This window comes from Falco naumanni, chromosome 4 (genome assembly GCF_017639655.2).
Source record: "Falco naumanni isolate bFalNau1 chromosome 4, bFalNau1.pat, whole genome shotgun sequence".
Lineage (NCBI taxonomy): Eukaryota > Metazoa > Chordata > Aves > Falconiformes > Falconidae > Falco > Falco naumanni.
The window spans coordinates 68,036,663-68,062,690 of NC_054057.1; the positions used below are offsets into that span (position 1 = coordinate 68,036,663).

The following is a 26,028-nucleotide window of genomic DNA, read 5'->3' on the forward strand; positions in this document are numbered from 1 at the left end:
CACAGTTTTAGAAAAAGATGCTTTTTTTTTTTCTTTATACAAAAATAGACCATAGTCTCATTAGCAATTAATAAAATTGGCTGCCTTGGTATAAAATTATAAAAGTCAAAGACAGACAGGTCTCAATCTTCCCAGCATTGGTATGTGAAGGTTAATGCAGGCAGACTGGACTGCGCATGCTGGAGAGGCCACTGCAAAACGCTTACACCTGCTGCTTCCAAACGCACAAGCGGATAAAAAAATTGGGTTTTTGGGTTTTTTGTTTTGTTGCTGTTGGTGGTGGGTTTTTTTGTTGGGGTTGGGTTTTTGTTTTTGTTTTTTTTTTTTTTTACATGAGGGATCCACCTCTGCACTGCACAAGGCACTCAGTGCAGATCCCTGGGCTGATCCCCTCCTACTGACACAACCACCTCAAGAGAGCACACACCAGAGATGACAAAAGCAGGAACAAACAACGAGAGCTCTGGGTACTTGGTGTATTTAACGCGGTGCCATGTAGAGCAGACAGCTTGCATATGAACAGTCGCAGGTGCCAGAGAAGGAGGTCACCTAGCAGCATTCCAGTTCCTCACCATTTGAAGGACAAGTAACCCAGTGGACCTGGGCCAGGGGTAATTACACTTCATGCCAAACTTTAATCCATGAAAACTACTGATTCTTAACCTTTGGGAGCTTCGTTCGCTTTAGGCAAGTTTTCCCTTAAGTGTCAAACGCTGGCTTCAAATAAGCAGATTTTTTTTTTTTTTTCATTTGTTACATTCCAACATTCAGAGAGGCTAAAACTCGAGAAGACCATGCCAGGCACTGGGCTCGCAACCCGGCTCAGACGTGGACATGACAGATTCAGCATCTTAGGTAATCCTCATATTCTTCAACCATGAGGAATTAATGCTCATCTCTGAAAGGAATCTAGTTGTATAAAAGGGAACGTAACGTCCAGGTGATTTTTTTTGCCCTACCCAGTCCAACTTAGTGCCAGCTAGAACTGCTGTTGGTCATACTCTGCTATCAGTTTTTTAATATGAGCCAGTTTGTTGTGGAGGTATTCGCAGCGGTTCTTCTCTTGGCTGTAATTTGGATTAGTCTGTAAAGAAAAATGAAAATGCAGTGATGGAAGGCAATTCTTCAGAACTTGGTGACACCTGTGCTGAACCCAGACGAGGCTATCACACCTCTGAGCATAAATACATATGATCAAAGAATGAAGCTCTTCTAGCTGGAGGAGTAGGTACCCGTTTAAAAATGGACCTACTCTGCTGAAACAAGGCAAAGAACAGAATCCCTTTCCATCAATACCCAGCTCCAGGAGCCTCATCACAGGGAAAGGAGCACACCTCGAGCGAGGCTCAGCCCAACATGGAGCAGCTGGGCCACACACATTCGCTTCCAGCAAGCATCACCTGCCCTTTGCCCCCACGTTAGCACTGAATTGTGCAAGCCTGGGAGCTTTAAAACAAAGATGAACTTGCAACACACACGGAATCTCGCCAAAAAGCTCCTAAATCCCTCAGGATGCCAGGACTCAGAACCATATTCACAGTTTAAAGAAAAAAAAAAACAACACCCAAACAAACCACGCCTGGTGTATAGATGCTTTACATATACGCACAGAGATGTAAAGTATTCTGCGTGCAGAATACACCAAACACACCAAAAAGCCATGCTGAGCCCCACAGGGGACTGTGTACCCAAGTGATTCATACTAGAGACTGCGCTCACATCGTGCCCCGTCTATCAGCAGACCCCAAGACCTGGAGGATCCTGTTATCACTCAGCCCGTGCATCTGAAATACAAACTGTTCTTTCACTTGACAGGGTAAAGGCACTAATTCAACACATTATTCTTGTGCTAGCATGGCACTAACACAGCTGAATGCTCCCCAGGATCCAAGGAGCAGCCTCAACTCCCCCCAAACCCTTTCCGATCTGGGAAGGGACCACTTCTTGGACAAGCTCAAGCTGAACAAAGATCTGCCAGAATGCTTCAGCGACCGAGTGGTTCACTTGGCAAGCACCCATCTCTTTCAGTCACACTAGGGGCACCACCCAAAAGCCTTTTTTGTGGCCGACTATTGTTACTTACCTTTTTAATTTTCCGATATTCCTGTAAAATTTGATCATGGATGGTCTAGAAAGGAAAAGATAGCTTATTATTTTCTAAAGATCCAACAGCCCTGCAGCCTACTGCAGGAGGCAAGCACTTACTGATGGCTCACCGTAAACACCAACCAAAACTGACACCCTCCCCAACTTCCCCCACGAGATCTGATGGCTACAACCAACCTCATCGACTCCACAACTATGCTGGTGCTGACACCAGAAGCATTGGAAGGATCCGGCCCCATTCCCCAGCCATGAGAACTACCTGTAACCAGCACTCGGGCTGGCAGAATAATTGACATTTCCTCCAAAGCTCAGCCTAAATTTTCCTCGAGATATAAAAAGTGAGGAATCACTGAACTTCTCAAAGAGAGGGGAACGATGTTTGGTGGAGGAAAATGTGCTTAGTACAGTAGGTGCTCTGTAAAAATCTGTTTATTATACTCAATGAGACTTACTTTCTCAAGATAATGAATAGTTAAAGCTCTTTTAAAATCAGTTTGACAAGTCGAATAATGCTACATTATTAAGATCAAAGATTCCAGAGAAACAGATGACCCCGTACTAACTCCCCTTCCAGCCCTGATATGCTACCATATGTGCGAATATGAGTTTTCTGGCTGGGATACACTAATAGCTTCCAGCAGCTTTTGGCTAAAGACGCCAATTGTCTCACTGAGGCCTTTCCTTGTCAACAAGTACCATGATGTGTGCTCCAGCTTGAAAACGAAAGAACACAGAGCTGTTTTAAGAACAGCCTACAAAGCTGTCAGCTGTGTGCACGTTCTGCATCCCCCAGTTCTGGACTCTGGGCAGTACCTTTTTAACACCGACCCATCCCAAACAGCCCCACGTACAGAGCGACTAAAACAAGCTGTAGCATTGCCACTTGCAGAACAGGCTTTTCAAAAGATGTATTTCTGTTTCTACCTTGTACTCTTCAGAGCCCTGCAAAAGCTGCTTCAGCTTGGCATCTAACTGCGTAAACCGTCGAGTTATCCTCTCTATCCGGGCATGCAAGTCTCTGTACTCATTGTATTCTGCATTGAAGTCATTTTTGTAACTCTGACGCTGCTCCGAAGAGGAAATGGCTGCGTATTTTCTGCAGGGAGAAATTTAATTAATTGGTTTAGTAAGTCTTCTCTCCAGACAGCACAAATACTGCTATGCCAAAACCAGGGTAAGTCTTCCATCTGAAAACAGATACCGTCTCTTACGACTCGCATTATAGAGCCACAGAGGTAACTATCAGGATATTATTGCCTTGACCTCTGCACACAACAAGCGAGCGCTTGCTCCCACAGTTTCCTATCTATGCCAGATAGGATGGAATATGCAGGTACAGCAAAGCCTGGGAGCAGCTGAGGGTGTAGGAGGACGTTCAGATAGCACGGCTACAGCTTTTCTAACTCCTGCTGTACCACAGAACATGGAGTTCTGCATCTGTGCCAGACATTGGAACAGCAGGAATACGATGCTTCCAGTGTTAAGAGTCTTTAAAGGAACACAAAAAGCATTCAGCTATCGTTGCAAAATGCTCACAGTACAATTATGTGGCAAGCGCACGACAAGAAACCACGTTGAATAGACTGACTGTATTTCCACTACCTTCTGAAGACACCCAACGTGAATGGAAGGCAACACAAGAGCTCAAGTTTAACAGATGCACCTCTGAAAGTTATTCAGCTCAACCAAAAGCCATTAAACCTGACATATCGCAGAAAGCCCAGCAGCCTCTCTGATGGTAAAACTCATCTCTTTGCAGGTGATGACTCTAATTTGCCACCTTACAAGCTAAGTTAAGTATCAAATTAAGGGGAAATTTTCACTCTACCCTAAATGCACTCTAGCCTTCCAAGACCTAACTCCTTGCTAGGGGCTGGTATAAATAAGTGCCTACACAAGACACGCTACTATGACATAGGTTGTTCTCACCAGTACGAAACACGCCTCCATGATCAGAACAGTCAGATCGTACCAAAAGGCAAGACAACAAACCTTACGGGTCACAAACCTTATATTATTTCTTTGGAGACAGACCGAGGAGCTGTAATATCCCCCTGGTGGGGGGGGGGGGGGGGGAAATCAGTACATCTGTTGCAGAGGGGAAAAAAAAAAAAAACCCCAGCCATCCACATTCTTCTGAATGGTACTAGAAATGTCAACTCAAAGCAGTTGTATGGTTTATACTGCCCAGCAAACCACAGGTTTGTAACCATACAAGAACCCTATATATCCTCCAGTCAACTCCAGTGACTGCTCCTGCAGAGCAGAGTGGATGCCGCCTCCTCCTCCTCCTCTTCCCTCCAAGTGATCACAGCACAGCCAAACCAGATCTGGTGGCATTAACAACCCAGGCTGAGATGTGCACAGAAAATATCACCCACAGCTACACTTCTTCCCTATCACAGCTTTGTTCATAACAGGTTTGGTTTTATGCAGATTTCTGGCTTTACGCACAGGGATTTTTGTGCTTCAGCAGAGAAGTATATTGTTTAATTAACCTCAAGGGGATCTGATTAAAAGTCAAGAGGTGAAACAACTCACATCTTAACCCACGGGTTATAACCTCCCCATGAAGAATATTTCACTGGTTTATGTAGATGATCTTGGCTCTGAACAGGGGAAGAATGAGCTAACCTCTGAAAATCCTTTCTTGCCCTGTCTTCCAAAACATCAAAGCAGATAATTTCCTTTCAAAGTTTCCAACTGTAACATGGAGATATTTAATCCTTTCCAAACCCCTTCAAGGTACACGATGTTTCTTGAAGTACTTCAATAGTCAGTTCATAAGAAGATAACCTTGAACTCCATGAGGAGGTAAGAACAGACCTGATACCAAGTTTAGTCTCAAGAACTATCTGCAAAGCTGGATTTACTCTTCCGTTTTGTTTGTTTGTTTTTTTAAATCCACCTTACAGAGTTCTATCAAGTAACACAAAGTCCAGCAAAAGTCCTCAGTACATTGTGATTTTTAGCTTGAAACATGATCCCAAAATGATGAAGCAACTGATAAATGTACTTACAACAAATAATCTGGCATTTCTGAAGTTGATGTTGGTACACTAGAATTATTGCATGTTCCATTTAAACCTGAAAAAAAAACAAACCCTTGTTTAGAGACATTCTTAAACTTTAAAGCTCTATGTAATTAAACCTCCGATTCATAAGCTTATTTGCAATATACAGTTTATCAAATTCTAAGGGATTTCTATTTTGCTTTGAACTGACAAAGATAGAAAATCCACAATAAGGTGGTTGAAACTTCAAGGCTTCTCTAATATTTGTCTGTCAGCCAAACAATATCAACACTAGCCAATGCACTCATTGACAAAAAAAAAACTTAACTGGTTTATAAACACTGCCTGCAGGGCAGGGTAACACCGATAGCACCACTGCTAAGTGCAAAACAAATTTATGATGAGCAAAACAGAGCTGAGCAAGGTGCAAATTTTTTTCTCCCGCTTCCACACTATATAGATTGCTACTATTAATACTCCAGGTTCAGATTCCTACTATTAATATTCCAGACTCCTACAGGCTACACTGGAGAGGTTTATAAGGCATGCAGCTTTTTCCTCAAATAGCTCTCCTGCCCTGCAGACAAATCAAAGCGCTCTCTGCTCTGAGAAGTTGAAGAAACATGAATCAAGCAAGGCTCAGCAAAGAACGTTAAGGAGTTTAAGTGAAGGGACCAAAGACCTCAGGAAGAACGGGATTCTGGATCTCCATCCTCAACGTAAACCAAGCTGTGTTATTAACATGGAGGAAGAAGGCAGCTGGATACAGGTTTGAAAAAAGGTATTTCTCAAACTGTGTCTTATACTGAAAGTCCTATCAAAAAGTCAACTGCACCCACGAGAAGGCAGCAAAATAAGAGGCAAGTGGAGAAGGCTGCAAAGGATTTAACTCAACTGCTTTGCAAAAGCATTTTTTCTTCTTTCCAAGTCTGTTACTCTGCCCAAGCAGTACCTTGACTGCACGATTTCCCCAGAAGCCTCATCCATCCCTACACTCCTACTTTAAAATTGTCACCCCAGACAAACTGTAGGGAGCATGAAACACCCAATAAGTACCGGCATGTAAAAGCAATAACCTGATTGCATCTTTTGAAAAAAAAACAAACAACAAAACACCATGATATTTCTCTGAATTTCCACAGTAAGATTTTCCTGAGCAGAACGGAAGAATGGCAGAGAAATCCAATGTCAAATTCCCAGTCTCAAATTCCTCCTGCAAATGTTTGCAGGCAGTTCTGCTTTTGTCCTTACCTGACCACCAGCGTGAAAGAGGCAGAACATGGGGAAGGAACATCATGGAGGAAAAAGGGAGAAAAGAAGGTTTTATTTTGCCTGTGAGTGCCATCTACTGACTGCTGAAAGGACCCCAAAGGTCCTCCCACCGCTTCGAACCACCCTCCCAGGAGAAACTTGCTTCCCTGCAGCCCCTGGCCCAAGGGGGACCCGGGGTAGGCTGTCAGCCATTTGCTGTGGCCAAAAGGAGCAGGATTAGGCCCATGCTATCCACATGAAGTAAGGAAAAGATCCCAACTGAGATGCGAGCCGGCTGTACGGGATCCAAGCAGCCACTGACCACATCCTGTTTATGATTACTCCCAAGTCCAGCTCAGATTCGTTACCTCGCATACATCAGCAGTGCAGCAGGAACAAAATTCAACTCCTACTAATTAACAAAAAGCCTATCATTAAACTGTGTTTAAAGCAAAGCAGAAGAGGTGGTAAAGGGTCAACAACTTCATGAAGAAAGAATTCAGGGTATTTTGGTATTTATAAGAAACACTGACAAAAATACACACACGTTCTCCCTCTGGATGTGTATCTACTCACTCCCATCCGAATTACAAGGCACAAGGGGAAGGGAAACAACGTTCACAGAAGAAAACACAGGACTGACAAAAGTGAGATCTAAGTAGAAGTATCTAAATAGTGTGGTTCCGCAGCGCCAACAATGATCAGAACTATGGATAATCATTAAAAAAATCACTGGTGAGCAATCAAAATGCAGGTACTACCAAGACCATGGGGAAGGTGAGAGCTAATACTGTATTAACCCCAATGCCCTACAAAGAAGCCTTCCCTTTCCAGAAATTCAGCAAATTAGTTTCCATTTCAAGCTACTGTCCTTTTTGAACCCAAACTGGATGATTTCCATGCACCAAGCATGAAGAGGAACTTCGAAAGCAGTAACAGGGCAAAGGAAAACAAGATGGATGCAAAAAAATTTAACAACGGATCAGGACTGCAATATTCCGAGAGGCTGCAGGGCAAGTCCCAGCACTCTGGGGAGCTGTAACAAAACCTCACGAAAGAGCAGAGGACACCAAAGCAGCAGGCAAGGGAATGGATTGGATTAGACAACAAATATTCACTGCTCTAAGAGCACACAGAACTGACTTAGAAATACGCTGGTTCAACAGAAAACATTTTCATTGCACCTCAACAGGCAACAGATTCACCGTTGTGTTAGTCCTTGAAGAAAGAAATTCAGAGAAATAGTGGGATACAACAAGGAAGCTCTTTCAGCCTGAGAGAGCTGGTTGTACACTACTTCAACAACATTTATCACAAGACTTATCTATCATTTCTTTTGTATGCAATATTAAAAGCTTTTGTGACTAACTTCTCATTACAAAGTTAAAAATCAATACAGCAGTCCTCACAATACCAAACACAAGCAGAAGAGCCATAAGTAATCAAGCAGCACTGCTTTTTTCCAACAGATCTTGATGTCTGCCTTTCATCCCCATATATTAATACAGCTTTTAATTTAACAAGGAGAAACATGACACGGTCTGAGGCAGTTCCAAACAGCATGAAAGGTTAAACAGGAAAAACCTGATATCCTCTTTTGAGAGGAAGCGCATTTGTTGATTTGTAGGTAGGGACAGTGATATTATTTCGTTAACCACGCAGTCTCTGCAAGTGGACAGACAACCTCTTTCCTCAACCAGATTTAGAGCAGAAATCATACAGAGCCGGTAACAGGATTATCTTAGCACGAGTCATACAGGAGGACCTCTCAGACTGTACATACCTGTGACCTGTTCTTGGGGAACACTAACTAAGTCAGCGTTTTTTATTACTTCACAGTCCTGCTTCTCCTCTTTGCATTTCTCTTCACTTTTCTTCTCCTTTCTCTCCTTTTCCTTGTCTTTGTGCTTTTTGGATTTTTTCTTGGTTTTTACATACGAGCTGCAATTGTGCTTGCTCGTTTGGGGACAGTCTGTTGACAAAGGATGAGTCAATCTGTCAGCCGTCTCCGGGTTCTCACAGTCTCTGCCGTTGTGAGTCAGGTCATTGCTGACATCCGAAAGGGGATCGTGAGGTCTCGGCAGCTCCAGCACCGGGAGGCTGGAGCTGGAGCTCACTGACTCCGGGAGAGCCGGCGGCAGGGCTGGGGCAGCAGTGTCCTTCCCGTTGGAGGAATTCAGTTTCCCATTGAAAGTGGGCTGAGTTCTGTGAGCCAAATGCGAAATCCTGGGCTTTTTGTTGGCCAGGGGATCGATAAACTCCAGAGGCTGGGATCGTTTCTGGGGAGGAAGAAAAAAAAAAGAAAAAAAAAAGATAAAAAAATCCTGAAGTCTTGAGACCAGAATTTTGGATGCTGTTGCCACTAGGTGGTGGTGCGATACCAGGGAACGAGCGAGTACCCACTCCCCCACCCCCCCGAGAAAGCTCCACTATCAGCCAGCTGCCAGCAAGTATCCCAGCTCAGATGCTGGTCCTGGACACAGGCCTCAGGACCAGCCCATCCTGCAGGAGCTGGTCCATCCCAAGCCGCTTCCCGACAACATCGACAGCTGCTCTGGAGCCCACAGCTCGGTGGGAGAGCTTACAGAAACTCACGATCACATCAGCAATTATTAAATCTCCAGCACCATCACACCCAGTCCATGCAACCCAGCCTGCTCCCACGACGTGAAACCTCGTCCTTCACCCTCCCCCTGTCCCAGCCACTTAGCAGAGACCAGAAATGGCCATAAAAACATCTGCCCTTCTGGTCGTGGCATGACATTTAGAGCACCCCAAAATCCCTGCGAAGGAAAGATGTGTTCAGACCTCTGGAGCAGGGAGGGATTTACAAGTTCTGCATTTTATTCCCAAATGATTTTACCAACTCTGTGGTCACCAAACCTCACCCTTGCAATACCACTCCTTCCTCTTCTCAAGAAAGAGGCATTTCCCAGAAGAGGCGAGAAAGCGCCAACTGTTAAGTTCTCAGAATTTAAGGCAAAAAGAGGACATCTGCAGTAGTTTTAAAAGCCACGTCACGAGGGCCAACATGACCTGAGTATCCCTTTTGTAAATCAGGAGCCCAGAGAGAAGCAGTTCCCAGCTGTCCCCATCAGCCCTACCTGGACCGTCACAGGCAGGGCTCGGAGCAGCTCTGTGTGCCCACACCTCCTAGTAAGCAGTTGCCTACAGACTGTGGGTTAGTCTGGGGAAGCTGCACCGCGGAAGAGCCCATCTGTCAGTCAGCAGAAAGAAGAGCTCAGTGCAGAGACAGAAATACGGCTGTTGGGCACAGTCCAGCCTGAGCCAGCCAAAATTACCTTGAACAGCCCATCAGTGCAGTGGTGTGTGCCTGCCCGGCAGCACAGGGCTGCAGAAACTCTGAGGAAAGATTATTTAGTGCTCAGAGGAAAACAAGCAATCGTTCTGGTTATTTCTTTTGGATATTTTATTGTTTTCTTTATGTCTCAGGCAGGACTGTTGTGCGTTTGCAAATGGAAATTTTGTTCCGTCACCGACGTGCAGCTGGATGCATGGCTGCTTTGTCAGGGAGCCACTAATTTGCTCCTTTCCCCCCTCGGTTATTATTTCTCTTTGCTAACTCCAGGGGTCTCAAGGACACTGCTCAGTGGTAGGAATCCTTTCCGCCTGTCAAGGTAATTAGGAAGAGGAGCTGCTCATACACCACAGAGCTCAAGGGGCAAGGACAGCATGTCGAACCGGCTTTGCAACATCACTGCCTGCCTTCCCAGCAGCACACAAGCAGTGTCCATCTCCCAAAAGGAGGGGCCATTCACTGGGACTACATGTCTCCAAACAGGCGACACATCAAAAGAACTGCCATCTTTTCCCATCCCTTCTCTAAAGCCAACCAATCCCAGCTTCACCTCTTTGGTTACAAGGTGGCAGATGCAATGAGATGCCTGCTTTACCATGCTTCCTCAGAATTACCAGACTATTTTTTTTCCCCCCTTTCTTTTTCACCTTCATTCCACAACTGAACTTTCCCAAAATATTTTGCATTCCAGACTACAGAATCCCAGTCCGCTGCTGGGACTGCAACCATTAGCAGGCATGCCTTCTCTAAATAGAAACTACAGCTACAGAGTATCAAAAATAATGACAGCTTACAATAAAAAGCCGTCTGTGGCTTGCTGTCTGACACAAGCCATGTTAGGAGCACTGCTACAAAACACGTAAGATTCCATGTTTGGTTGCCTCTGTTTCACTAGCCTTTTGTAGATCCAAACCAATCAACCACCCAATGAAAATTTGGACTGGGTCATCTCAAGAGATCAGAAACATCCCCTATAGACCTTTGCATCTTTCCAAATATGTACAGCCAGAAGCAAGATGATTTTTCAACCTACGTTTTTTCAGAATCAGGTTAAGAAAAACCTCAAGACCAGCCTCTGAACAGCGTTGTGTCTTTCCAAGCTAACTCAAACGAAGGGGACCATTCTTTATTCACCAGCAACATGCCCACAGCAGAGCAGAAGAGGATTTGGGATTAGCTACCTGGCAAACAAGTTGCACAGTTCTTGTTCTCAATAAAGACTTGCCTCCCTCTCGCTGCCAGAAAGCACGTAATTTCTTTACCTGTTAATATTCTTTGCCACTAATCCTCAGTGCGTCTGTCCAGACAAGTAGGCATTACACATTCCGTTGGCAGGAGGAGAATAAATACTCTACTTGTCTGGGCTGACCCACAGTGGAGAAGAGAAGCCGGCATTTCACAATGCTAGCAAGAAATGCCTGTGCTAAGAGAAGAGTGAGGACAGACTCTGCTTAACACACTAGCAAACACAGCTCCTTCGCAGTTCATTATTACAGAAGTCAAAATGTGCTCTTCACAGCTCCATGCACTGGCATCTCAACAAATCAGAGAGCAGACCAACCTGCCCCTGATCTGTCACAGCAATTAGGTTGCAAAAGGTCAAGGTTTTTAATAACTCAACCATGTTTGGGAGCTACTTATTACTGCTTCGTTCCAGTCAATTATTAGTAATGAGTAAAACACAAGCTCATTCTCCCAGGAACTCCAAGAGGGATGTAGGCACTATGAAAAAAAAATTTAGCCCTTAAAACTAAACCTAAGACACACTGTCAAAGATCCTCCCCATAGGCCGTCACTGAACCACATCCAGAGGAGAAACAGATGCTGAGGAAACCCAGAATTAGACTAACTTAATAAAGCAGAAATAAAACCCAACAACTTATTAACCTAAGAGCCTCCAGCAGCAGGTGATTACAGTGTGCAGACAGGCTGAACAGCTCAGCCCAGACCTACGTCCAGCAACCAACTCCATCAAAAGCAGATGGAGCCAAGTGCTGGCTCTGTGCTAGCCAGACCCAACACCCTTGGAGAAGGATAACCTACCTGAGGAGGAGAGCTGGAGTTCACATTGTCTTTTGGTGGACTCAGGGAAGGCGCTTCTCCTTGAAAACCACTACTGTTCTGCGGCTGACAGAGTTTCCTGAAAGACAGAATTTAGGGCTGTTCAAATCCCATGCTTGACAAGCCAACAGATGGTATTTCAGATCTTCCTGCAGAGCAAAGAGCCTTTTTGTGGGCTCAAGTTCTGGCTGCTTGAAGATTCCATGCAAGCAGAAACTGTAAGTGTCTGAATGAGCTATCTCAGACAAAAATCTAGGAAGAAGAAACTACTACAGGAAAATACCAATCAACAACACGTGGCAATCGCTGATCTCTCTCCTGCTTTCCCATGGTTTTTGTAATTCTGCAAATGGAGGTAACACCTTGGACCGACACTGCCGCTGGTGTGACCAGGAGGGAGGAGGCAGACACAAGAGAAGATTCCCTACTGAGGATGGAACTTATTTTCCGACAGTTTTACCTCTTTCCTCTTGAGCTGGTGACACAAGCATTACAACAAATGAATTACAACCTTAGAAGAGTGATCCATATAGAGATTAGCAATAAAACTGGCATTGAACTTTAGAGTGTATAGGATATATGTATATTCTTGCTACTGATTGCAATACAGCTCAATAAGCAAGATATTAATTTTGCTGAGTTTGCCTCGCCCAGTAAAAATTGACTTAAGATAATTCAGAAAGGCAGCTCACTGAAAAGGGACCGAAACTCAAGTTCAGATGTTGATGAGTAAGTTCTCCCACTCATTAGCACAATTAAAACAACTTTTTACAGTAACAACAGTCGTCTTTCAGAAGCAAGCCCCTCTGGGTCCAGGAAAAGCATGATTATAACAGGAACTGTTACCGTATTATTGGTCCACTAGGATTTACATTTAGGGCTTCACAAGTTGCATCACGCAAAATAGTGCTACTCTGATCTGTATTTGCACCATTCAACAAACAATAGAAACCTCTTGTAGCAAAAAAAACCAAAACAACCCTACAATGCAAGTCATTCTAATCACGTAAGTGCGTTAATTCACATTCATGCTGGGTATCTCCACTCCCCACTGCCCAAGGGGCTCTCTAGATCTCGGAGTAAAGTTTCACACCACACCAGCTTTGCCCTACTCTTCTGACACCAGCCAGATTGCACGTATATTAATCACCCAGGAAAAACTACTGTTGCATCAAGTTGCAGCTGTCAAGCTGAAAAAAAAATTCAGGGTTAAAGGTTTTAATAAACTAGCTCTGCAGTCATTTTGTCACCAGCTGTACAGCTTAAATAACCAACATCTAAATTCTTCCACAAGAGACTATAATCTGTTTTAAAGCACACACATATTTTTCAAACATTGGGAAGATTATTTCAGAGATAGAGCCCGTGACATTACAAGATTTTCTTTTAACCTGAGCTCGAACCTTCAGCCATATTGCAGCAACATCTAGATGTCTGCAGCTTGACCGCTGTCCTGGCTTCAGTTGCTGCTTTGTTTAATTTTATTTAGAACAATCTCAACAGCCACGTATCAACTCAAGAAAAGTACTCAGAAACTGTGAAAACAGGAAGGGAACAGTGATATTCCATAAACACGGCAGGGAAAGTGGCTTTTGGATGCTGTTTGACTAGCCTGAGCAACCTTGTCACATCTCCTAACATGTTAATTATGGATTTAAAAAAAGTGAATGAAAGATGACTACTTTCAGTCCAGCGACTCTTGTAACAGCAGAAAACCATTTCACCCCAATGGTGAAAGAAGGATGGAAAACACAAACAACACGAGGAAAAATGAGTTAAGACTAACATGAGCAGTTAGATATAGTTTTAATATTTGCAGATGTGCTAATTATTGCAGTCTTCGAACCACTGAGTGGCAACCGGACCTGAAAACCGAGAGGGCATTTAACAATAGGCTGGATCCAGGCAACCACACAGACCACCACAGCCACTATGTAAAGTCCTGCGTCTGCTGCCTGTGCCCTTTTTGTGAATGTTTTTCTACTGTCTTCAACCCTACATGTTTTTTCCATTTTGTAGCCTCATTACCTGCACTGGCTGAGCGGGTCTTTGTTTGTACAGTTGAATACATCCTTTCCAAGGTCTATTTTTAGACCTTTGCATAACTGAATGCCACAATTCTAGAAAAAGCAGTAAATGTTGCTTTCTACAGGGAGAAGTTAACTCTTTTTGAAAGCCATCAAGATTGCATGGCAGTTGTATTTTTCCTTTTATTACAATTCAACATCAAGGCCATTTAAACGAGCTTGATTTTTCTTTAGCATGCCAAGGCACTTTAAGTGCAAGTTTCTGTTGGTTTAACAAAGTCTCATCTCCAAGCCCACTGTGCTTTCAAATCATGGAAACTGTTCAAACCGAGCATGCGCTGCTCGATCTAAACCAAAAGTGCACTAAAACAGCTCTCAGGACCAAGTCAAGTAAAATCTCTACCTACATTACAAAATCTGTACCAAGTCAGTACAAACACACTGAAAACCCAGAGAGGGAAATATAAACACTCAGAGCAGAATTCTCCTTCAGAAACCTGGGAGATACGTTCTCTTTCCCTGCTGCCTGCCAGCCAAAAGCTTCCAAGCTTGGAGGCTTCACCTAAGGAAATATATCCATAGAGGAAAAAAAGTCTTCAGCAAACAAAAGAGACCAAGCTATCATCTCGACTCACTCTGTTAAGGGCTATTTTCATGAGGGACCATAAGAACAGGTATCCCTTGGACAGCGAGGATTAAATGGACACATTTGCCATAACCCGCTCACCTCCCAGGATTTGAAACCACCTTGTTAACTTTTAAGTGTAATAGTTTCTCTTCCCCATCCTTTTTGCTTTTAGTATAATGATTTAAATCATTATACTAAAATATAATGATCACACCAGAATGACATGAAGAGTGCATCTCCTTCGATATTCAACTTTACTCAACTTCTACAGCTGTCTAGATGACAAACAGATTTACCTTTATGTTAAAAAAAAAAAAGTCAAACACTCAACTTACCATAGTCCTAGTGACTTCGGTTACCCTGATTTATACCAACTGACCTGGCCCAGTACTTTCAAGCTCCAGATGATATTACAAAGTTGGAATAATTACCGAACAAGTATCCTCTTCAGCAACTGCTGATCTCCTTCAGAGTAGCCAGGCCAGTCCTTCTGCACTTCTTTGTATACACAATCTTTCAGTGTGAAAGTGCTGTCCTTGGCACTCAGATTTGCCACCTGAAACAAAAGTAATTTGCAAAAAACCATCAGTTTAATTCTCACTTGTTCTAATGAAAGAGATCCAAGACAACAGGCAAAATCTCAGCAGACTTTAGGGGCAGTTAATAGTGTCAGAGAACAAGGAGACACTTTATACTTCATTTCCTGATTATTTAATCAAACTGCGCCTTTCCTTCTGCCCTGTCATCGCAATAATTTATAATGAGTTTCCAAAGCATATGCAGCTTACTGGGAAACAAGTCATATCTAAACAGATTATTAAGCTTGGGTAGCCTGGAATGGTACAATGTAAGTTTATGGAAATACACCCTAATGGAAACAGGCGGTTCACTTATCACACCTGTCCAATTAGAATGGTGCAGTTTATTAGCTGACAGAGGAACTCTTGCGGTGATAGCTTAGTTAACAATTGCCAGAAGATAATTTTTCACTAACAAGCCAGGAGCCCAGGCAACAGAAAGCTACCTTCCCAAGGAGCAGCCAGGAGAATGAATGCCTTGCAGATATATAAGGCATCAGGGAGCTTGCAGACCACACCATGCGGTTCAGTGCATTAGGATCATATGCTGGATTTCATCAAAAACTTTTCCAAGGCATACTTCAGGGCAAGAACAAAACCTGTGATTACCAGCTTATAACCCAGGGGTTTACAATAAAGCACTGCACCTAAATCATGTCCTGCAGTTAGCTCGGTACACTTGCACCAGAAGCTTTCTGACATTTTATTTAATTCTGCCGTGTGTAGTTTCCCCACAAAACTCCACATGGTGCCTACATGGATAGGAAACACTGCTGGAACCAGCAGAATTGTATTAGAATGGAAACAACTTGTTAAGAGTTATCCCACTTTAATCAGTCTTTCCACTGCTTGACTGAAAATTTAACTTCTTGCTGCTGGTTACACATCTGAAAAATACAATATTAGCACAAATAAAAAAGCCCCAATTAAGCTTTTCACAGATACAGTCTTATTGAACCTTTCTTAGGTGATGTGTAGAACACTGCAAGTTCAGAAAGGAAAAAAAGCCAAGAATTTGTTTTTATAAAAGAGAAGCACGGGTGCCAAATGCTATGCCCACAGCCAGGCTGAGCAACTGGCAAAGCCAGCCACTGTGTCCCAAACTCACTGCTTTAGCCGCTCAGTTTGAAAACTGTTACACTTGGAACTGGAAGATGCTTTTATTCAGTCAGTGGAAGATACTGTGCATCTGTTAAAGGATTAGTGTTCGCCATTGCTTACCCCATGCAGGAGATGGTTGTGCTTATGAATTTTTATTATCCACGCAGCAGTAAGATAGCCTCAGAAAAGCAAGTGAAGGAGTGGAAAGTCTTGAACTAACTGAAGATGCTGTTAATTCCTCTGCCTTTGCTTTAGAGTGACTATGACCTAATATTAAACCCCTATGAATTTAAAAGCAAAAAGCTGCAGAACTAATACAGCAAAGCTCTCCTGATAAGCAAAAAATAGAAAGCACAGTTATCAGTTTACATGACGAACACTTTGTTTTTCCTTTCAGTTCTGTCAGCTTTCCAAAATCCTGAGCCAAAATACAAGAAGAATTTGAGCTGTGTTTTACGTTTAGAGATCCCAATAAACATGCCCAAGAGACAAAAGCAAAGCCAGGTTCTTTTCCAAAAACTCTTCGAGAATCTCTCCGGTTACTGCACCTCCCTGCTGCGGGAGACATGCTGCTCGGCAAGGCTTGTAGCCCAGGCAGAAGAATTTTCTCTGCACAGAGGCTGAGAGCTGCTACCTCCTTGTTTTGCTAGTGTGGGACTCCACAAGCTCCACCCCAGGCCTCCCAAAAATAGAAACCTTGCAAAATGAGGCAAAAAGGCCAGCAGGAACACAGAGTCCTCTGAGAGATGCAAGAGTACAATGAAACCCACACCTAGACGTATTTAGACATGTAGCTTTAACGCAGCCTGTAATTTTTAGCTTATCTGTGTCTGCTTGTGGATGGGAGCCCTGGTAGCGCTGAAAGAAGATTAAGTTTACGAGCAATACATTTACAGCCAAATCACCATTTAGCCCAATCGGGCTGACACTGTGGACACTGCCAAACACACCGCTTGCCTGCTAGGGGTTTGGGAGAGCATCAATAAAAGGTGACTATCAGAAACAGGATTTCTAGTATTGAACACATTTATAGCATTCGAAAGGATGCTCAAAAGAATTCTAGCACTGCTGGAAAACTAAGGGCTACAGGATTAAAATCCAGGGAAAGAGCAAGTTGTGCCAGCAATAACTCTATTTTCAATATGATCTGTCCCATGCCCTTGGGCAAACTAACTCCTTGCTGTCTCATTCTTTTCAGCTATGGAAAGGAGTAAAAAAAATAAATAATCCAATACAGAAGAGGGCAGCTGCAGCATTTAAATAAACATCCATGATATGTTTTGCGCTGCAAGAGCAATAAAGGTATTTACTGCAATTCCTAAAATGGCACCTTCAACATGACTTGAAGTGTTAAGAACTGATTCAGCTCGGGGACAGCTTTCACACTTGACATACAAATAATATGCTTTGCAAGAAGCTGCATGATCTTCACACCTAACCAGTTGCACTTCCAAGCAGGAAAGGCATGGGTCTGAACAATTCTAAGACGACATACAGCTTAGTGGAGAGGAGAGGGACATTATTTTTTCCTTCACAAAGGAAACATTATATGGACCAATACAGAACGTGTTGCTTTATGTCCACGTTAATAAAAAGTATGCAGAATAGGTTTACAAGTTATAACAAATCAAAGAGCTCGTAGATCCTCTGTTAGAGGATCCTCCCCAGGAGCAACCAGAAGCGTTCCGCTTAAGTGCCTGATGTGGTGAACTAAAATCATACAGCTTAGTTGCATACACCTAAACAGAGGCGTATACACGAGAGGCTTCTACTATCTCTAGTAAAATAGTAATGTGAATTGCAAACTTTGGTCACACACGGCCTTTAGAGAAACATTCAGCTGCAGCTCCGAGACACACAGGTTACGTTCAGACCCATACCGAAGGCACGACCATTCTGAGAAGACGTTTCCCTTTACCTAAGTTGTTGCCTTCAGAGTACAAACCTGTTGCAGAAGGTTGTCCAGCAAATCCTTGTCCTGCTGAGAAAGTCCATCCTTCTGCAATCTGAGAATAAGTTCAGGTTTCTTATAAGGCTTTAGTGCCAGTAAGTGCACAACCCTATCTTTGAAGGGTCTCTGAGAAATCGCACTATTGCCTCTCTTTATTGCACTGGCAAGGTTGACTGGCGTTGGGCGCTTCCTGGAGGGAACAGCATCGGAAGCTCCTGGTGCAGGTTTACGCACCTGAACCTTTTTGCCTAAAATGAGATGAGAATAGTGAACTGCAGCAGTCACCTTGCAAAGGCCAGTGGTCTGTCAACATGTATATGGAGTTCATCACACCATCTGAAGTGCCAGAAGATGACAACGAAGGACAAACACAACCAGCACACCCCATCCATTCCGATACGCTGCTGGAATGAGTATCCCGTGAGTTTTATGATTTGTGACAAGCTTGTAACAAGTAAACAGCAACACCAAGCTCTGGAAACCTGAGTATTATTGGCCACAGGCTTACATAAAGCTCTCTTTGTCTGCCAGCTTTTCATTTATCCCAAGTGCATGCATCCCCACGGTTAATCTAACCATTTTCCCTCCCTATGAGAAGAAAATTCTGCATTAATATGTAGAAGAGTCGAAATATGGAGTGGAAAGACCAGAACTGGTCAACGAGCGGCTCCCTGCTGCTGATCTCAGCAAAAACGCTACTCCAGCAGATGTTTCTGCTTTTAGAACAATAGGAACTTTATGGGGCTGGGTCCACCTCCCTTCCCCCCGCCAAACACAGCCACATGAATGGGGTCTAACACCGATACATTAGCCTATTCATTAGTGTGCCGTCTATTCCAACAGAATAACCCCTTCTACATTGTAGTGGTAACTGCTTTGCCCTCCAATTACATTTACGTATACGTGAGAACACAAAGCTGTCTCAAAAGTTCATCTCAAGCCCTCAGAGGCAGCTTCCCCAACTCCGTCCCAAATGTGGTTCTTAGTTTCTGACTGCATTATACAAGAATTCATTTTTCCCATTCCTACTGAAAAACAGCTTTAACTAGAATCCTCACACAAGTCCCACATCACTTACTAAAGTGCAAATCAAAGAATTTTACTATTTTGAATACAGAAACAGGTCACGAAGTCAGGTTCCTGCTACCAAAGGCAAAACCAGCAATTCAAGAAAAGAAAATGTCTATGTTCCAAAGTCTAAAATATGGAGATGCAATCAATAATCACTTCAGTTCAAGAAAGTGACCTTCACTAGGACAAACAATATCCAGCATTTACTGCAAGAATTTTGGAGGTTTATTTCAGCATGGCAATTCCCTGCTGCTAGGAAGCAACATTTTCAACTGAGTCATCTGAAGATACTGGTGATTGTCTGCAGTGTTTATTTTACTGAAACGTAGATTGCGTAACTGAGTCCCTATTTCCTGGCTTTTTATTACGCACCATGCTGATGCAAGTGCGACCCATCGTCCGCAGGGCTGAGTTAAGAAGAGAGGGAGAAAAACAACAATTCACACGTTAAATATCCCAAAATTCAGAGGTCAACTGGACTTCGTTTCCAGAAACAAGACAAGAGAAGATTCGTCAGCTTTCTAGAACTCCCTTAACTCTTGCCAGGTCATGAACAGCAAAACACATTGGGACATTTCCACTTAAGGCTGGAGCCAAAATGCGCAATGATAGGAAAAGAAAAATCTAAGTTAAGCCAGAGCACAAAGTCTTTTAAAATATTCATATGTGTGCATATATATATATGTATACACACACATTTAGTGTATAGATGAGCACACACACACACGCACCCCCGCAGACATATCAGCCATCTATTTTCATATATGTTTGATTGTGTTAGTTTACATCTATACTGTTCTGTTGATCTCTAGTTTCAACATTTTATATAAGTTCTTCCACATCTGAGCTGCCTGGAATGACTCCACTGACGTTTAAGTGCTGAGCTCCGTGTTCTCATGGAAATGTGAGAGCCAGGCTTCTCCCTCCAGACTAGCCTGCAAGTGAATCAGCTGATGGTGCTGGCACACCAAATACGTGCATATCCCACAAGAGGACTGTCCTTGCCCAGGCTCTTCCTCCTTGGACCAATGCTTTCCTCCCGTCTTAAAACACTGACACCTTACATATGCAGCACGCACTCCACTGAACTGCTTTTTCCATGGCTGAACCTCCATTTCAGAGAGGCAAATGTTTCAGCAAGAGTATTTTTAAAATCAAAAGTTTCACTCTTTCTTTCCGGGAAGCAATTTGCTTGGAAAAATCTTCTCCCTCACAAGCCCAACAACTTCATCCACTTACTGTAATGTTCTCAAATATAAGCTAAACAAAATAATCTTCTAGTCTACAGGAAATCAATCCATTTCCTTCCTGATTACTATCTTATTTCTCAGCTTTGAGCACTTGGCTGATAAAACAATGAGTCAGGGTCAGTTCTACATTTTGCAACTCACCATTCTCATCACAGACATCCTCTGAGAAGAGACTGGCTACAGATCACATAGGTTGCAGAAAAAACAGCTGGCTCAAAGAAACAAAACAACAAAAAAAACCCCAAAACTCTGCTGTCTGGTTAGGATTTGTGCCCTAAGTTGGTGTACCAGACTGAGGTTAAGCAGGGACCTGGGCGCAAAGCTAGGTCTCTGCAGGCTCCTTCTGGAGCCTGCTGATATTTGCCACAGTTTTATTTCCTCCCCTAAGATTCTCCCTTTTGGTGTCACAATAAGATGGTTTGTTTAAGGCTGCAAGTCAGCGACTGCATTAGTCTCTTTGTTTATTAACACAGGGCACTGCTATCTGCATCCTAGATGTTGCATGCTGTGGTCTGAAGCGCAGGCACACACCAGATGTGTGACAAAGGCAGCGGTACGTTTTAGCTGACTTTGCTAGGAGCACAGACTTCTGATGGATCAGCAGTATGCTCTCAGCGTCATCGCATGACAAATATGAAATAATGCCAGAGTGATGTGACTGCACATGGACAACCCTCAGAGGCCACGCAAACACCACCACATATGTTCTAGGGTGAAGATGGAAGCCGTGAAGAAGTCCCAATACAAGGAGAGTAGCAGCAGCCTAATAAGTCAGATACCCATAAGGAACTACCAGGTACTTGTTAAAGACCCATGGTCAAGCAAACACGCCAGCATTTGACTCCAGAAGCTCGAGAAGACACCCCCACATCAAGTTGCTGCTTACCGACATATCTCCCCCCAGGTTTAATGACTATAGCGCTGCGGCTGCGAGTCTCCTCCTCTGCCTGTGCCATGCTTTGCCTCGCCTTCTGGTAGGAATCATCCGTAGCGCACACGGTGATTTTATCCTGTATGCTTCCAAGGCAATCCAAATGGATATTGCCATTGCTGCAAAATAAAATGCAATGGAAAAGGATACTCCCAGCACTGCAAATGGGCACATCTCTGTCACTGGTGAATAACTGCGTTTGCATTATGATAGGAAGGGACAGAAAGAAGCTGAGAGGTAAACAGATTCTTCTGTGAGTGTCTCCTTACCCAAGCATACACACAAACAGATTAGAAAGACTAAAAAGAAAGAACACTTATTAAGTTTTGTTCCCATTTGTTAGGGAAAAGATTCTACAGCAGATAAGGAGCGAGGGGGGAAGGCAAGATTTGCTTTTGATGTACCACTCACCTAGATACATACTGCTGGATACAGTCAAAACTCCCTTGGGGGCTGTCCTTGCCAATATTTGAAAGATAAAATGTGAAAGTCCGCACTTCCGTAGGTCGATCAGGCCTTGGAATTGCGATGTGCTGTTTGTAAGGAGAAAAATATTGGTCACTTGGGTAGCCCACACTAACACAAAATTCAATTTTTCTGCAGTCACTATGCTTTTAGCCATTTTGCAATCCACTACAAGCACAACATATGGATTACTGCATAGGAGACTATGAAGAACAAGAAGCTACAAGAAGGACTCAAGTCAGAAAAACTATGTGCACTGAGAAGATAAGGTAACAGAGGTAGACAGATGTAAAGAACAGCTAAAGAGACAGCTATATCTGTAACAGAACAGAGATCTGAGCTGGCGGCTTGCTGCCTTTCAAAGTGGAGCCCACAATAACCTTGTTCTAGGAATTTGACCCAATTTTATTGATTCAGGCTCAAATCAGACTTGCTACCACTGTTTATATTCAATTTAAAGCACTTGAGACTTGTTTCTTTAGAATTAGTGATCCAGCACTAAACATAGTACAAGCCAGGTCACTAGGTAGCATGCTTATTCTTTTTTAAGAGATTATAATTCCATAACGAGATTTCATGGCTCACAGTAGAATGTGACGCTGCTGCTAAATTAAATATTTAATCAAGCATTAAGTGTGCTCTGCAGACAACTCTACAGCGATCTGCATTGTTTTTCTCCCCCCAGCCATTCATTTTTCAAAAGGGAAACTGTCTCCCCTCTGCGTTCAAGATCCAACATAAATCTCAGCATCCGAGCTCTACTAGCACATCAATATTTGATAATTAAGATGGCTTCCAGAAAACGAGACAGAAGGAACATCAGCTTCAACCTATTTTAGACTACACTCTACCACACAGATTTATATTTACACAGATTGCCACATACACGCACAAAATATATACGCCTGGCAAACCAACTCGTGGCATCCACATATGACTGTGCTCCATAAAAGATCACTGCTGGCACAGAAGGGTTTCTAGGTGGTTTCCCTTTGACCTCAGATGTCTACAGCAGCCTGGAAACCCAGTGCATCTGTGCCACTCTGCTAAACCACAGGGATGTTCTCAGAAGTGGCAAGAAACGCCTGCGTGACCTGCGCTGAGCTGAGCCAGCGCAGCATTTTCCATTTACCCTCTGCAGAGCCCAGCTATTCTCCAGCCAGCCCTCAGGACAGGCTTCCCTTCTTTTGAAACGGCAAGCCAAGAAACCCAGACTCCAGCCATGTTTTATCCAGAAGGACAAGTTATCCCCTGTGCAGTCCCAGGATCCGGATCTAAAAATACTCGGAGCAGATTTGGTGGCCATCCGGGTGCTGCCGACCTTCCAGCAGCAGCAGCTGAGCCCTGTTATCTCCCCTGCAAAACGTGCACCACAGCCTTGAGCCCTTAATCTGTCCCGGCACCCTCTGCCCCCACCCATCCAGAACAAATAAAATTCTCTTTTGCTTTACAAGCGAGCTGAGAATATGCACAAAGTCAAAGTTATGTAAACAGCAGATTGTGGGTATTTCGCAGTTGGCACTGTTCACCCACTAAGGGAATTTGCTGGGAACGGGGCACGAAGGTAAATGCGAAGGGGTTGTTCAGCTTCTAGCGCCCTTCGTTGGGCTGCCCGTGGTGGGTTTGTACAATAAAACCTGGAGGATGTAACCAAACAACATGTTCACACACTAAAATAACTTTCTTCCAGCTCCTGATTTACCATTGTAAAAAAAGACTGCCCCGAGAGCCCCAGATTTGGCATTTTTGTATTTTCTGCACCTTCTGCAAAGGAGGTAAAATGAGGCAGGAGTGAGAGAGTCAATTAAGTTAAGTGTTGCTCGTTCCAGTACTGAAAAGTTTAGCATATGCAAACTGGCCGTTATCTAGGAATTATTTTTAGCCAAAACAGAAGGTTTCTCAAGCCACCAAATCAGCATGGTAACTGCTTTGAGGGAGCCCTAATTTTGGTGTTGAGTATTACACCAGTAACCACAGACACTTAAAAATAGCTCAGTACAGATGTGACTTCTGTTTTTTCTCTTTCAAGTGATGTTCATCTGTGTACAGCTCATTCTGAATGGCAATTTCACCTTCCTCTATTAATACCAGCCTGAGTTCATCCCAAGAAACAGGGGGAAACGTCGTATTTTCCAATCATGTAAGTTAAGACGTTTTGTTCCTAACAGTCATATTTAAGAAAGCTGCATGCACTTACATCTAGCTGGCACCTGAAGGTGGTTGGTATTTTCCCCAGTTCAGTTTGTCCCCACTCCCCCCAACCCGGCTCCCAGCCCAGTAAGCACCTGCAAATTTGACCCAGCCTAAGCTCTAATTCTGCACATGCTTTTACCAAAATAGAATAATCTTCAGCCTTTCTTATACAGTTATCAGCTACCATGGTTTGTAGTGCTTTGGTACTCAAACTCTTAAACTTAAAATTTACATGCACATTGAAATGAGCAAAATGCTCAAGACTCCATATAAACTTACAAAACTATCTAAGAAAATCCAGTTCTTGATGAAAAACTAACAAACAGGTGCTGCTCTTAAGGAATGTCCAGATAGTCCCACGTCAGCATCTCAAAGCAGATTAACACTCTGCTAATTACGACCTAGTTACTACTATTGAAATTCTGATTATTACAGTGTAATCAACAAAACTAGCATCGCTATAAAGAAACACATCCCAAGGCAAAGATCATTTACAGCCCATAGTTTATAAAAACTCTTGTGAGATCCAATCCAGACCAGGATCGATCCAGGAGGGTTTTGTCCCCTGCCACCAAAACGGCTGGTTTGTTTTGGGCTAGAACCACCGACATCCTCCTTCAGCATCTGGCCAACAGAGCTGCCACCTTGCCGACCCCGTGTTTTATTCCTGGCCAATTCCCTTCTCTACTTAATTAAGAGCATTAAATATGAAGGGAGGTTTTTTCACTGTATTAGAAGCCGAGAGCATCCTTGACAGCATTTATTAAACTAACACTGGGAATAGGTAAAAGATGACATGGACACAGTAATTTAAAGGCTTCTAGAGAATTAAATTAAGGAAGCAGCAGTTTGTGTTCAACTCTTATTTTATGTCCTGCCTCTCTGAGTCTACTCAAGTACTTTAAGCTCTTCCTTCCTGCGAGAGGGATACTTACACGGAAAAGCCAAGCTATTAAAATCTCCTGTCACTGGACACTGCTTTAAATCGCACTCTGACATTTGTGCTACATATAAAAACTTCCACCCTCAAAAATCAGTGGAAAATCTTCTCCATAGCAACATTTGTTAGGAACCAAAATAGGAAGGCAACAAATTGAGGAATTAAGGTATAGTGGAAGAAAGTGTATTCCAAAACTAAACAGCTAAACAAATACATTTTAAGGTCATCATCTGAACTTGAGAACTTTATTAAATTACTGAAATTATCTTTTCAGTCCAATTGATAGGAGGCTCACTAGAAAGCATTTAAAGCCCTGCCGTCAATTCCTTAAAGCAGGGCATAATTGTGACATATACGAGTATACTACACTTAAAAACAGATGGTTATGCAGCTGCCAGCTTCTTGTCATACCCAGTAAAAATAATAATAAAAGGACAAAGAGCTCTTTCCATCTGCCCCAATTGAACTGGATCTCGCTTTCTTCAAAGCTCTACCTTTGGCCTTTACTTGACAGTGCAATTAATTAAACTGCTGAAAACAAGGCAAGCAGAGGTCAGCTCTGTGCTGCCAACATCCTCCTTCCACCCGCAACACCCCGGCACTGCTCACACTGTGCAGGGCTCAGCGCTTTGCTCTTTACATGGCAACATCAGGCACAATCGTGCTGCTTTGCTCCTTTTCCATTCAACCCCCACCATAACTCCAGGTGACTGGCAGCTCTTTCACCAAAAACTCTTCTCTGGAAGTTACGGGCTCAAATACAATTAAGTGCATTAAGCGTTTACTTTTAATAAGGAACTGCATAATTTGAAATTATTTTTAAGCATTCTAAGAAACTGCATAATCGTAAAATAGGTTCTCTTTTGGTTAACCTGAGAATGCCCGGGTCCGTATCAGATCCATGTGAAACCCGCTACAAGGAGAGCGCAAAGGCTGAGCGCAGTGGAGCTTTTTAAGCTGCTTAGATTGATTTTGCTACATTTCCTTCCAGGAAGAAGATTAAGTAAGAGAAGAAGCACTTCTATGACTTAAGCAGCTTTACAGGAAAAGTTAGGTGTTGAGCCTCGCAAGGTGCTCTACAAAGGGAAAGGAAAGCATCTGCAGTCTTTTTAGCTTCTTTATTACATGCAAAGCTGTTTGCT

General features: G+C 43.3%; 1 protein-coding gene across 1 annotated transcript in view; it reads right to left on the reverse strand.

Moving 5' to 3' along the window:
* Positions 1-309: 309 nt before the first annotated feature.
* Positions 310-26,028, reverse strand: part of ELL (elongation factor for RNA polymerase II) — a 53,793-nt gene continuing 28,074 nt past the window's right edge. Inside the window, exons 3-12 of the mRNA XM_040590149.1 lie at positions 21,700-21,821; positions 21,244-21,407; positions 18,031-18,284; positions 14,838-14,962; positions 11,734-11,830; positions 8,155-8,650; positions 5,127-5,193; positions 3,031-3,202; positions 2,084-2,128; positions 310-1,084 (exon numbers count right to left, since the gene is read on the reverse strand). Of these exons, the coding sequence (XP_040446083.1) occupies positions 980-1,084; positions 2,084-2,128; positions 3,031-3,202; positions 5,127-5,193; positions 8,155-8,650; positions 11,734-11,830; positions 14,838-14,962; positions 18,031-18,284; positions 21,244-21,407; positions 21,700-21,821 (1,647 nt within the window). The 3' untranslated portion in view covers positions 310-979. The remainder of the gene's footprint in view (positions 1,085-2,083; positions 2,129-3,030; positions 3,203-5,126; positions 5,194-8,154; positions 8,651-11,733; positions 11,831-14,837; positions 14,963-18,030; positions 18,285-21,243; positions 21,408-21,699; positions 21,822-26,028) is intronic.